The sequence below is a fragment of the Uloborus diversus genome, chromosome 5, assembly GCF_026930045.1.
Source record: "Uloborus diversus isolate 005 chromosome 5, Udiv.v.3.1, whole genome shotgun sequence".
Taxonomy (NCBI): Eukaryota; Metazoa; Arthropoda; class Arachnida; order Araneae; family Uloboridae; genus Uloborus; species Uloborus diversus.
In genome coordinates, this window is record NC_072735.1 from 95986208 (window position 1) to 95999978 (window position 13771).

Sequence of the window (13771 nt, forward strand, 5' to 3'; positions counted from 1 at the left end):
CAATGTTTAAACATTTTATTATTTTTCACACTTGACTAATTAAATTTCAAGAATTTTGTCCCATTCCTCCCTCCTGGGTGGGAGGCATAGGCGGATTTAGGACTGAGTTCCTGGGGGGGCAGCATTTTTTTTTTTTGGAGCAACATTTTTAATTGCCCTCCCCCCTCTCCCATGTTTTGTCTGTTTTCTGTGATGCATAAGGCCATTCTTTACTTTTTATGTGTCGTTTTCATTACTGTATGTAATCATGCTGTCCTTTTTGAATTGACCTTAAAAGAGAGGGGGCTGGTATTAAGAGAGTGACGTAGGGCTCCCTTTTAAGTAGGATATAGACTATCTCTAATTTAGGGGGCCCGGGGGTTACTCCCCCGGAGGAAATTATATAAAATGGACATAAAATGCTGCATTTTGAAGTCTGATAAGGGTTTTTTTAAAGTTTTGCGCTTTAAAAGTGCTTTATGATGCAAGTTAAGACTTTAAAAGAAATGGTGCACAGATTTAGAAAATAGGTATCAAGAGAGTAACATACCACCCATTGGAACAATTCTTAATTTATACACTTGATAAGAAATAAAATTGAAGCACACTTTGCTAAGGAGTTTCAAAGACTTGTCTAATTATTTTCAAGGTTTGGTTGGTTAGATTGGTTTTTTGTTTCACTGTTACATACATTCGTTGAGTATGGTGTTAACTGTTACATTTGATAGTATTTTGCTGTACAAAAACCTTTTAGCTATGTACTTCTTTTGCAATAGCATACATTTCAAATCAACCAATTTCATTTGAACGTGGGAATCCAGTAGGTTCTTCAAAATCTTTCGTCTGTAACAACCCAAAACATCTAGTTTTTGAAATCACGCAAATTGAAAAACATTCTGAAAAGAGGGAAAACAAATCATAACGAGTAGATCGAGTCAATTATTATAAGTGTTGCAGTAGAATGCATAGCTCGTTTAACCTATATTTTCATTCATATACTTGCCCAAATGGTTTTCAGTCCAAAATAGTGAATGTAGACACATTTTCAGTACCCTAGTGACAGCTGTACTATTTGTATTTAATGTTCGGTTTTTTCTTTTTCTTTTCTCCCTTCAGAAAAGTTTTTTTGTTGTAAGATTTTGGAAGATAAGTTGTTACTATATAAACTCCTCCCAAAACTGGGGGACATTGCCCCCCCTTCCCCCCCCCCCCCTATAAATCCACCCATGCTCTTCTGAGCTATTCAAAACGGAAAAAATGCTGATTTTTTTTCTTAATTTTTGGAAGATGTGTTGCTACTACATAAACTCCTCCCAAAACTGAGGGCATTGCCCCCTTTGCCCCCCCCATAAAGCCACCCATGCTCTTCTGAACTATTCGAAAACGAAAAAATGATTTTTTTTTAAAAGTTTTGGAAGATGTGTTGTTACTACATAAAATCCTCCCAAAACTGGAGGGGCATTGCCCCCCTCTGCACCCCCATAAATCCGCCCATGGTGGGAGGAGTGGGACACATTTGAAAATTACAGAAAAATTAGCGAATGTCATAATTAGAAAGGTCCACATTAAAAGAAAAGCAAGACTGTGCTCTACTAGTCCCACCAACCAATTGTGGTGGCGGTAATTTCATGATATATCTGTTTTATCTATAATGCAACAGTCATCCTGTTGAGGAAAATTAAACTTTCATGTCCTTTCTCATAAATTTTGCATTGTAGCTTTAAGTATCATAAATGTTCTCCACCCTTGCAACATAGTTGGAGGGGGGGGGGGTAAGCAATTTGCTTATTTTTGCTGACAAGGGAAGGGGGGATGTTTGAGTGATACTTACGTAAAACATTTTCACAAATCTTAAATTGTAAGAAAAAAGAAACTAGAAAAAAATTTAAAATGGCTAAATTCTTTTAAAATTGTGATGTAAGAATTTTTCTTAAATAAGGAAATTAAACAAGCAGTTTTTTTTTTTAAATTAAGTCTCAATTTTTTTAAATTGAATTTTTACTGTTAAGAAAAGTGGGGGGGGGGGGGGTGCATTTGCTTATGTTATTATTAAGGGGGGTTTGCGATTTGCTTATTTCTGCTCTGGAGGAGAGGTCAAAAATTGATAAAAACATGCTTACGTAATATTTGAACAGCCCCTTTACAGAAGGGACATATTTATGGGGTATGTCCCATTCCTCCCTTTTCGGAGTGTCCCATTCCTCCCTCTACACATTGCTTCTAAAAAATAACTTGTCACATAAACCATGCTGGTTTTAGGCTTAATTAAATTGCAGATAAGCATACATTATATACTTAAGATTACAATGATAATATATTATGTTAGTTTTACAAATTACATAAATAAAGAAATAAAACTAAAAATAGATTAGAAACTTACTTTGGAGGTGAGAAATTTAACTTTTTCCAACTATTAACTGAAACTTCCTGCTGGATAAAATGCAAGTATGAAACAAAAAGAAGCTATAAACAGGCCCTCTAGTGGTCAAACTGACAATAAAATAAAGTGATTTATTTTGCCATAATTTTAACTGTCCCACTCCTCCCACTATCCCATTCCTCTCTCCTCTCCCCTGTGGGCTTGACAGGAACTTTTCAGGACTTCTTGGGAACGTCTTCCCAAATCCTTACAATTGGTCATTCATCAGTTTCTCTTTCATCTGTCAATGATGATGTCTTTTTCTGTCAATGTTAGGCAATCAAGCAAAGCACATTGCCGCCTCAAAACCGTATTTTAGCAGAAAAAGTACAATGATATAAAAAGTATAACTAAGTTTCGCGCAACAAAAAGCTTTTGGTTTTTTTTTATACTTTCATGAGAAAATAGTGAATGACTGAAAAAAGATTTTGTCAAAAGAAAACCGAATTCGCATTTGTGTTTCAGTGATTCTTTAAACACTCTTGAATTTACACATATTGCATTCATTTTTTACTGCATAACATCTAATCTAAACCCTGGTGAATAAGATTTTTTTTTTTTTTTGTATGTTTTCAAAATAATTTCTCGCATAGTTTCATCTTAAATGTATGTTTATATGTTTACAACTGAGCTTATCTCTAATTAATGACTATGTATGAAAGTAAAAAGTTTGCATTGATAGATTTTATAAAATGTGTTTATGTTTTATTGTATCAAGGAATTAACGCAAATTTTGAAATGTAATTACCTTTTTATGCCACATTTTCAAAGTGAGAAAAATTACACTTCACTGCTGCATTAAAACTGTGATGCATAAATATTATTATAAAATACTCATTTATGCAAAAAAAAAAACAAACTGTATGACTAAAAAGTGTGGAACTCATAGCAAAACATGTTATGCCCAATCTTATTTTTTCTGAGTGTTAAGTTGAAACCTTTTAGCACTTGTAAAAGTGCAATTTCTTTACTAAGTGATTGATTCAAGAATGAAATTAATGCATATATGCAACTAGCTTATCAAATGATCATAAAATTGATCCTGTACACTGTAAAAACGATTCAGAAACGTTCCTGGAAAATAATGGGCAGCTGATGTGCCCAATTTCTGTCAGTAACATATCTTGTAAAAACCAGGAACGTTATCCGCTAAAATTCAGTAACCCTCCTGATATTATCCTGGAAGCTTCCTGAAAAAAATCCGAAATCTTCCTGTTTGAAGCCAGTCGTGTATCTGGAACTTTAAAGTAAACATAGGTACGCATAATATAGTAGCGACGTAACTTCCTGATTTATCAAGAAAGTTCCAATTGCAACAATGCAAACATGGCCAAACATAAGAAAGAATTGCAAGCAAGTATCATGAATTTTACTCGCCTGCAATTCTTGCAAAGCTACGCAGACCATAGAGGGGAACCCAAGTTTTGGGTGCTGTTCAACATTTACGGTGCCCAAAAACTGTGCGGGCAATCGACGGCACCCAACTTTCTCAGCACCCAATGTTCTCGGCGCCCAATATTCCCGGCGCCCAATATGCTCGGCACCCAATCTTCCTAGAACGACCCGGGGGATCAACTTTCTCTGGATGATACCATTGGTATACAAAGAGACATCGATGCTATCATTGACGACATTCCCCCCTCAATGACAATGTACCCCAATTTGTAGCTGTCAGTCTATCAAATGGTGCGCTGGTTATCCATTGCATCAGTGACTTCACTGAAGTATGGGTACAGTCACACTTCAATGGGACACTGTGGGTGACTCTGAACTTGAAGTGTTGCCCTTTAAAGATCTCCTCTACACCTTGGAGCAGGACAAAGTCCTTAATCGACTTGCTTGATTCAATCCTGGCCTCAATACAAGTGGTTGGAAAGCAAGGGACAAGACGGTTGTGAAAGACACCTATATCAGGTGGATCTTTGAGGTGGACTCTGGTTCAGCTGAGTTCATCAAGAAGACAAACCTTGAATTGCTTGTTGGGGATTTTGGCAAGGGTCTGTAAGATCCTGCACGATCCCAACACACAAAATTCTCTTTGTGCAGAAACTGCCTCATCCAAGGACTCTGATGCTTAATTGGAGCAAAAGGACAATATGGAGGCTGCTGAAACTCTTGCTGGCGGCCATGATCTGGATTCTGCAGCGATGGAAGGGGTGAAAACATCAGTGGTTGGAACACCATCCGGATCCACTCCTACTGTAAGTATTCAGAGCAAAAACAATGTTCCTAACGCTCCTAAATCCATTACCAGTTTGATTTCGAACTTTTTGGAAAACCTTGACGTTTCAGATGTAGATTCCGACGTCACGCTAACAGATGTGACCCCCTTACAGAATACTTATCCAAACAAGGAAGCTGCCCTGCAGCGGGTCCCCGCTCTCTGTGATGGCGGTTCCTGGGATTATTGTTGTGCAGCTAAACCTTCATCATTGCCAGTTTGCTACTGATCTTCTCAGTAAAGACTTGGTCGTAGGAAGGATTAATATTGCCCTAGTACAGGAACCCTGGGAAAATCCTCAGTGTGGGTAGCTGTGGAAATCTCTTCTGTGATCTAACTTGTAGTGGACCGAAAGCCTGCTTAGTTGTTAACAAGCGTTTGAATGCTCTCCTGCCTACTGGAGTTTCTTGAGGGTGATAACATCGCTATCAGAGTATTTAAACATGGTGCTTCGGCATGTTTCATATCGGCTTATCTACCCTATGAGGATGAGATTCCTTTAGCAACGTCAGCCAGGAATTTTGTGAAATTTTGTGTGCATGCCAGGCTGAAGTTCATTATTGACTGTGACGCTAACGCTCACCACATTGTATGGGGAAGCAGTGATTACAACAAGAGAGGTTAGGACTTTTTAGAGTACTTGTTGTGTAACAACCTATTTGACCATAAACTAATCCTTATGTCTTTTTCAGGTCCTGCACTAAGCAAACTGCAGGAGGAATGGAATCCCAAACGAACATCTTGGGATTCCTATTGGGAAGACATGAGAGTCTCCCTAGCAGGTAAGAAAGTTAAACGTACTTCGTTGATAGACTTGGAACTAGCTGTTGATTCATTTAAACAATTTATACTCCAATCTTGTCAACATAATTGCAATTCAATCTCCACTAGTTTACCACTATAGTTTCTGAGTGGTGTAAAGATATTAGTGGGTTAAGAAATAATTGCAGGAAGCTTTTTAATAAGGCCAAAAAACGGGCAATTGGTCTTCGTACCATGAAGCTCGCAATAATTACAATAAGGCAATGAAAGGAAGTCAACAGGAAACCTGGAGATAGTTCTGTAGCCATTTGGACAGCGTTTCTCATGTAGCTAAACTCACGAAAATACTCTCTAGAGACAATTTTTGTCAACTGAGTTCCATTGAAAAGGAAAATGGTTCCTTTACTGATGACAGGGAAAGCACAATAACAGAAATGTTTTGGGTACACTTTCCTGGCTCTATTATTAAAGATGATGAAAGTCATCATGATATTCCGCTAAACTTCATACGTGGAAATAAGGAAAGGTGGAAACTTGAGGGTGAAATTGTGACCCCTGTCAGGATTACAAGGGCCATTAATTCATTCAAGCCATTTAAATCTGCTGAACCTGATGATATTATACCAGTTCTCCTATAAAAAGGTATGGATATTATTACACCACATCTCTGTAGGACAGGGCCGAATTTAGCTCCATGTCGTCCCTAGGCAGATCTGAAATCTGCCGCCCCGTCCACCATAAGAGAAGCAAAAACTGAAAAACAAGCAAAAAAGTGCTCCCGAAATTTAAACTGTCGAGCTTATGAAGAAATGATGACGTTTCACATTCAGGAGCGCCCCTGATGGGAAATCACTGTGAGCTCTCAAAAAATACCTTATTTAGCTTTTTGCTGTCGATTCGGAAAATTTGGAGATAACATTGCAAAATATTCTCTTTTTAATTTTTTAAAATTCTTTTTTTAATAATACCTAACGTTCCTTCTCATTAGATGTTATGTACGTATGTATGATATGCGTGTAAACTCGTGTGTTTTATCATTCGGTAAAATTAAAATTTTCCATCTTCCAAAAGTTTTAGTTCGATGCGCCTCTGTTTATATTTACGCTGATCAACCATGATTGAAAAACATTTGATTTTCATAGGATGTGTGAAATAATCATAATTAAATTTCAAGAAAAAATTTTCTCTGTGAAAAATAAAAATATGCTAATGTTTTACTTTCAAGAATAAAAAAATCATTAAAAAAGTGTGGATAAAGCAAAATTTGCCGTCCCTGAAAGGAGGGATTCAGGGACTCTCTTACATCAAATTTTTCAAACTTATAGTCCCAAAATCACTATATTGGACGATCTTCAAAAATATTGGAGAAAGAGGGGGCGGAACGCTGGCTCTCCCCGAAATTGAAGCTTTGAAGATTTTGAAATTGAAGATTGAAATTGATCCCTCAAAGGGCACTCAATACAGCCTAAAGAAGTGTTTTAAATATTTCAGCATCAAAAAATTTTCGGAAGAAAACTCCCGAACCATTTCCTCTAAGTTCACCACAAACGCCCTTAGTTTGAGTTTTTAAGGTTTCAGTTTCTCAACTTTTTTCAAGGAACAGTACCCCCTTTGCCTATGTACATGACTTATGACCTAAAAGTTTTAATACTTCAATTTTGGAAACTTTTGACAGAAGCTTCCAACTCCCTTCCCACTTAAGTCATCCAATGATAGACCAAAAAAAGAGTTCTTAAAACTTCAGAAAAGAAAGTTTTTCGGGCTTTGCGGCCGAATATCCCCCTCTCCTTGTGTGAAGCAGGCACACTAAAGGCAGTGTAAATTTGTTTAAAATTCATTTTTCTATTGAAAGAGCAACTCCACTTCCCACATCGCCAAAGACAATCCAAAGTTTTAAGACTTAAATTTCAAAAATGTTTCGAGAACGATTCCCGAGTTCCCTAACTCTTAACTCACACAAAAATAGCCAAAATAGTATTTCACTACTTCAGCATGGAGAAATTTTTGACCCCCCCCCCACTTCCCGAACTCTTTCCCTAATTTCGCTAAATTTGACTTAAATTTGCGGTTCCCCTTTTCATCATCTAAGTTTTAAGAATTTTAATTTCTAAAACTTATTGAGAGAAAGCCTTCAAATTCCCTCTTTTTAAGTCCCCCTAAGATTACCTAAAGCAGAATTCTGAATACTTCAGCTTGAGAGGGATCCCTAACCCCACCTTCTGCCTTTATGTTCATTAAAGATGGTCTAAAGTTGTGCTTTTAAAACTCCAGTTTCGAAATTTCGCCTAAAGAGAGCCCCCTCCCCCCTTGACATTGCCAAAGACAGCCTAAACGCTTTAAGACTTCAGTCACAAACATTTTTCGGGAGAAGGTCCCAAATACCATTTGTATTAATTCATTTAAGTATAGCCTCAAATAGTTATAATACATCAACTGCAAAACATTTTCAGGTTAGAACCCTCCACTTTTTACATCATTAAAGACAGCCTAAACATTTTTGACTTTTTTTTTCAGAGTTTGCAGAGGAGAAATCCCGAATCACTCCTAGCTTCAAAAATGGCTTACAATTAAGTTTTTCGATTTTTTATTCTGGGGCGCTGGAGTGCCTCCTCCTCCCCCCCTCCTTAGATTCTCCAAAATATAAATGTTTTAAGACTTCAGTATCATGGGATTTTCGAACTTACCCTCTTTGCAGGAGCAGCGTTTTTTTCGCAAACTCGTGCCGCCGTTATTATTATTTTTTGTCTCCTTTCTCTCTCTCCGCTCCCGCCCCCCCCCCTATATTTCCATTCTAGCGAGTGTTAGATTGAAAGTCATTGGAATTTAGTGATTTTTTAAATCTTAGAATATTTTACCAGAAACATGTCAAAAATGCAGAAACAGTTGCCCATCGGTGTTTCAAACCAGCTTGACCTCCGATTCTTTCCAGAATTCCCAATCTCACTAAAATCTTCAAAATCCCTGACAGTTCCATTTTACCTGGTATGTGGACGCCCTTTGATGTAGCGTAAACATTTCATCCCGTCAGCAATCATTCTCTACCGGTGAATGGTCACCAACTCTAAAACAATTTAAGAGCGCAGATAATTTTCATTTATGCGTGTAAAGTTTCCAAAAAAAAAAAAAAAACGCAAATGAGAAAAAAACGAAAGGATGATCGAAAATAGCAAATGAAAAATCGTAACGAAAGGCGATCAATCCGAAACGTTGGCGAGAATAGCGAGAAACTCCGCGGTCTGCAATGCAGTGAGTTGAAAATAACAGAGCTACCTAAAAAAAGTCAAACGGCACGAGTCTAAAAGCCACTCCTCCAAAAGCACGTTGCAAACAAAACAAGTCTATGGCGGAAAACCGGGAGAATGTTGATGTAAATTCGTGGTTATGGAAAGGTCCACTTATATTATAGCATATTTTTCAAACACTCAATTTTTTTAAAAGTAAAACTGAAGGACAGTAATCGAATTTCTTTCCGTGTCTACCTCCGTCTAGGAAATTTTGTCCAAGACGGAAATCCGTCCTGAGACGGAAGTGTCTTGCACCCATGCCACAAGGCACTGGTAAGAATAGCTGGCAGTAATAAGGTTTCCCTACACTGAGTTCCTGGTCACCGTGACATTGTAGGCAATGAATTGGTAGATCAATTAGCAAAGCAGGGTTCCGATTTACCATTTGTGGGACCCGAGCCTTCCAACTGTCTGCCCTACAATGCAGTAAGGTTTACTGCAAAGAACCTACTTATGGGTGAATCCTGTGGTCGGTGGCTGTAATTCAACTATCAAACACAGACCAAGACAATCAAGCAGCAGCCTCCCTGGTTTAGATCCAGAGAACTGCTTAATTTGAGTAGAAATGAGATCAAAAGGTCTGTTGGTTTACTAACTAGACACTGCTCTCTTAATAGCCATCTTAATCTGATGGGTGTTACTGACGATTCATCGTGTAGAGGATGCCATATGGCTGATGAAAGCTCAATTCATGTGCTGGGTGAATGTGACTTCTACTCTGTGCAGAAATTTAAGCACTTAGGACACCACTGCGTGGATCCCGGGGAACTGCCTAATATATCGATTAGGCAACTGCTGAAATTTGTTCCAGTTATTGGGTTTTACTAGTGGTCAAAGTGATGACAGTACAATAGACCAGTGTTCTCAGTGCTTGCATTCGTTTCACAAGCGCCCCCTTTATATAACTTCATACTTCATATCTATAAAATTTAATGTACTTCAACAAAACAATAACCTGAATATTAGGGGGGTTTTTTTTGTTTGTTTATATGTTCTATTTAAGATTTTAATATTTCATTTTATATATTTTTTGAATGTTCTTTAATTTGAAGCAAAATTCGTTGGATGGAAAACTGGATATTATGCAAATAGAACTATTTTGCACAAAAACGATAGAAAGTGTCAGAAAAGTCCAGTTACAATGAGTCTATCTGAATGAGGGTAAAAAGTAAAAATTTGATGCACTTGTTTTGATCATTTCAATGTGACTCGATGTGTGCTTAATTTCAAGGCTAACACACATCTGCAAAAACTAATAAATATGTTCATTCCCGCCAGTAAACCTGATGTTAACCCTTCCATCTCATTGGTGGTCAGACAGTATGTGCTGTGTATTAGCCAATATAGGTTAAGTATTTGGAATGCAGAGGGCTCTCTTTATCTAAACACTCCCTAATGTGAACACCCAGATATTTTGAGCACATTTTGATGGTCCCGGCAAAACACCAAAGACCTAACGTAGGATGCACTCTGAACATCCTATACATAAACACTTCAGTATGAGCACTAAATTTAGAACCCTGTGGATTATTACCTCTCTATACACTGAACAAGTTCACAATCTGAATTCAAGAAGTCCCATTACTCAAATTGAAAAAAAAATCCTAAACGGTTCTCAAGTTTTTTGTGTGCATAAATTTATTTTTTCTCGGAATCTCGCTTTCTCCTCAAGCATGGGGAGGGGTCAGAATTCATTAGAAATACATAGAAGAAAGTTTCGTGATGGCCACAAGATACTAGTTTCGAGATGTAGAGATGAGATTTTTGTATAAAAATCAAACACTGTAGTTCCGCTGCTCAAAAGCCAATGAGTTTTATGGATTTTGGAAGAAATTCAAAGAAACAAAGCAAAGCGTTTGCGATAAAAATGGTTTTAAAAAAATCAATGAAAGGGTAATGACGTGGGCTGGTAGCGTGATGGTAAGGGGCAGGCCTTTTACACCTAGGACCCGGGCTCTAGCCTGCTTAAGGTGGCCAGTCTGTGAATTTTTGAGACGCAGAAAATTATCAGCACCCATGCCGTATGATTATGCGGCATATAAAAGATCCCTTGGGTATTCATTTGGCTTAGAATTCCCTTGGCAAAAATTTAAATCCCTTTTGCAATTTCACATCAACATGAGCCCAGGTGTCTCCATCAGGTGGAAACTGGGCGTCAAAAACTACCTGTGTCATGCATCAGCGCCTTAATGGCGCATGAAAGACTTATGCCTTGTCGGGGAGCGCACTATGTCTGGTTACGGCCAAATGGCCTCTTAGACAGCCCCACTACGAAAGAAAATAAATAAATGATATGGAATGTAGTATCTTTACGATACTTCCGGGATTCATGCAGGATTTACCTAGTAACCAATAACCTGGCATAAACCAAGGGAAAAAGAAAGAGGTTGCAAAAGTCACTTAATCATTAGCAAAGATTAAGACACTCAATGCAAGACACACAATTAGTAATGCAAAAAGAATTTTTTGTAGAATTTCACATTATTACCAATTAAACAGCAGGGTGCACTGAAGTGTTTGTGTTGTTTGGTAGGGGAGAGGGGTAGGGGGTGGGTGATTGAGAGAAAGAGAAGAAAAACAAAGCATATCAGAAAAAATAAAAGGAAAAGAAGAGGGAAGACAGAAACCAAATGGACGATACCACTGACGTTTGAACAGATCTATATCTGTTCAGCGGCTAATCGAGTGGGACAGTGAGTAGGCAATGGGTGCCACAGGAATCAGGTTGATATCCGAATCCACGGTGCATAGAGTCAAAAGTGGATGGAGCTGTTTCTGAAGGACGAGAGGGGCCCCTGGCTTAACAGTCAGTTCCCGGACATGTCCTATATGGTGGTGCAAGGTGCGGGTCCCTTATTGTGTACCAGGACTATGGTATTAAAACACGAAAAAGTACAAGAACTCTGGTATATAATCAAAGCAATCTCATTTAGGACTTTCAATCCTTTGATAATGAAGAAAAATGAATTAACACTTGTTGAAAGAGTAAACAAAAGAGTCGCAATCAGTAGTTGCAGAATCAATTTATATTTTAAATTATCACTTAACAACAAGACATTAGTAAACAACTCAAATTGCAAATGAGAGAGAAGTTTGAACACAAAAGCAACCGACTGTCTGTTGTAAAAATTTAAGGCTACTGTTAATCAAGTCAATAATGGAATGTGTCAGTATTATAAGTAACAAAATTGGTTCAAATGATTTTTGGGCTGGTTTTCATACCTTTTCAGCCGTCCTTTTCACCTCCTTTTTTTTTTTAACCTTTCAGTTGGTTTTCATACTTTTCCTACTCACGAAGATGTTTCTGATTCCCCTTTGGTTGTTATCAAGGGGGCCCATATGCAAAATTGTAAGGGGGGGGGGGCTCAGATATTTTCCCCATGGTTTAACAGGATATTTTCCCCATGGAAACTGATTTTAGTGCAGATTAGAGTGATTAAAATTTGATGTTTTTAATAACTTATTCATTAACGGCTGAAGAAGAAATGTTTTCACATTTTTGCAAAGAAAAAAGTACTAAAAGCAAGGAAGTTCTAATTTCAAAGGGGGGGGGGGAGCTTGAGCCCTCCCTTGCCCCCTATATTGGCGCCCTTGGTTGTTATGCCACCTTAGTCACATAAATAATTGGAAGTTCATTGTATTTCAAAGCAAGGTTTCAAAACGTTAATGCTTTGACTTTAATATTGCACCTCTACTCCAGCTATATTTTCCCTACAAATATCTAACTACAGCTTTAGAGTTGTGAGTAAAGCACAGCAAGAATGTATATAGAAATTTATTTTGGGGGTAGCCCAGGTCAGAAATAATAACAATTTTCCAAATTTGTTTTATTTTGGGAGGAGACCGAACCCCTTCAGCTTCCTCCTTAAACATGCCTTTGACACAGTGTTATTTAGTGATAGTAGAAGGCAATCATAAAAACAAACTTATTTTTCCTCACATAAGGAATATTAACTAATTAAATGTGCACAGAATACTTTTCAGCACTAATGATGTAAAAATATCTTTTAATATCTCAAAAAAATTGGCAAAATTATACTTACATTTCATACACTAAAAATATACATATTTTACAGATATATACATATCATTCAGGAATTGTTGAGAGATGAATTGCTGTTCAGATATATAAATGTTGATACAGCATTGCAACATTCATAAATTTATATTCATCTATCTGTACAATTAACTTTCTCTAGAATTTACAAATAACTTATTCTTCTTGCAAAGAAAACATTAGAACAAGAAGGAAAGTCTGTCAATTTAAATTCTTTCACTAATTAAAGGACACTTTCAAAATCCTAAAATAATAACTTACAAAATTTACTTTTCTTTAAAGAAAGTTTTTCGGTTTCAACACAAAGCACATGGGTAAAGTGGAACGATCACTTAGCATGGTATAAAATGTTATCAGAAATGTAATGTCACTAAATTATGATATTACATTAGCAATACATATTTACATACATATATATATATATATATATTACTAATGCTCATTTTGATAAATTAAAATCAGCCTCGAACTTGGATATTAAAAACATTTCCAAAAAGAGATCAATTAAAATATTTGCAAAGGCTTTAGGATATTTTCAAGACATAACTTTATCAATAAAATTTAACATAAATATACTTTTTAACACACAAAAACAATCTCTTTTTGTCGCTTATATAATAGATAAAAAATGGGTAAAACCAAAAAATTGAATTTTATAAACGTCGATTCCTTTTCCGTATTAAATAAATCAACCACTGCACAATAAAAGGCCATGCTAAAATGATTAGAGCTGCTTTTGGTGAAATTCCAAACAATGACCAAGGGCTGCGGTTTCTTGCAATCTAAAAATGAGAAGTCAAAAATAAGCAAAAAAGAAAATACAATAAAAACAAGGTGAAGGGAGGAATTCAAATAAAAGCAGTGCTTTTTAACTTGACTGCAAACTTCTAATTTAAAACAAAGGAGAGAGCACAATTAGAGAACTCTTCTTTTGAGACATTTTTTGAATGCATCTTTTTCATAAAATACTTTTTTTAAGAGCATGTAATACACTCCAACCCTGTCATCTGGGTGATCAGATTTTAAAAACATAGTGAAAATAGGCAGTT

General features: G+C 36.8%; 1 protein-coding gene across 1 annotated transcript in view; it reads right to left on the bottom strand.

Annotated features, from left to right (window-relative positions):
• Positions 1 to 12665: 12665 nt before the first annotated feature.
• LOC129222086 (acyl-CoA-binding domain-containing protein 5-like) overlaps positions 12666 to 13771 on the bottom strand; it is a 61674-nt gene continuing 60568 nt past the window's right edge. Inside the window, exon 9 of the mRNA XM_054856517.1 lies at positions 12666 to 13504. Coding sequence (XP_054712492.1) covers positions 13376 to 13504 — 129 coding nt within the window. The 3' untranslated portion in view covers positions 12666 to 13375. The remainder of the gene's footprint in view (positions 13505 to 13771) is intronic.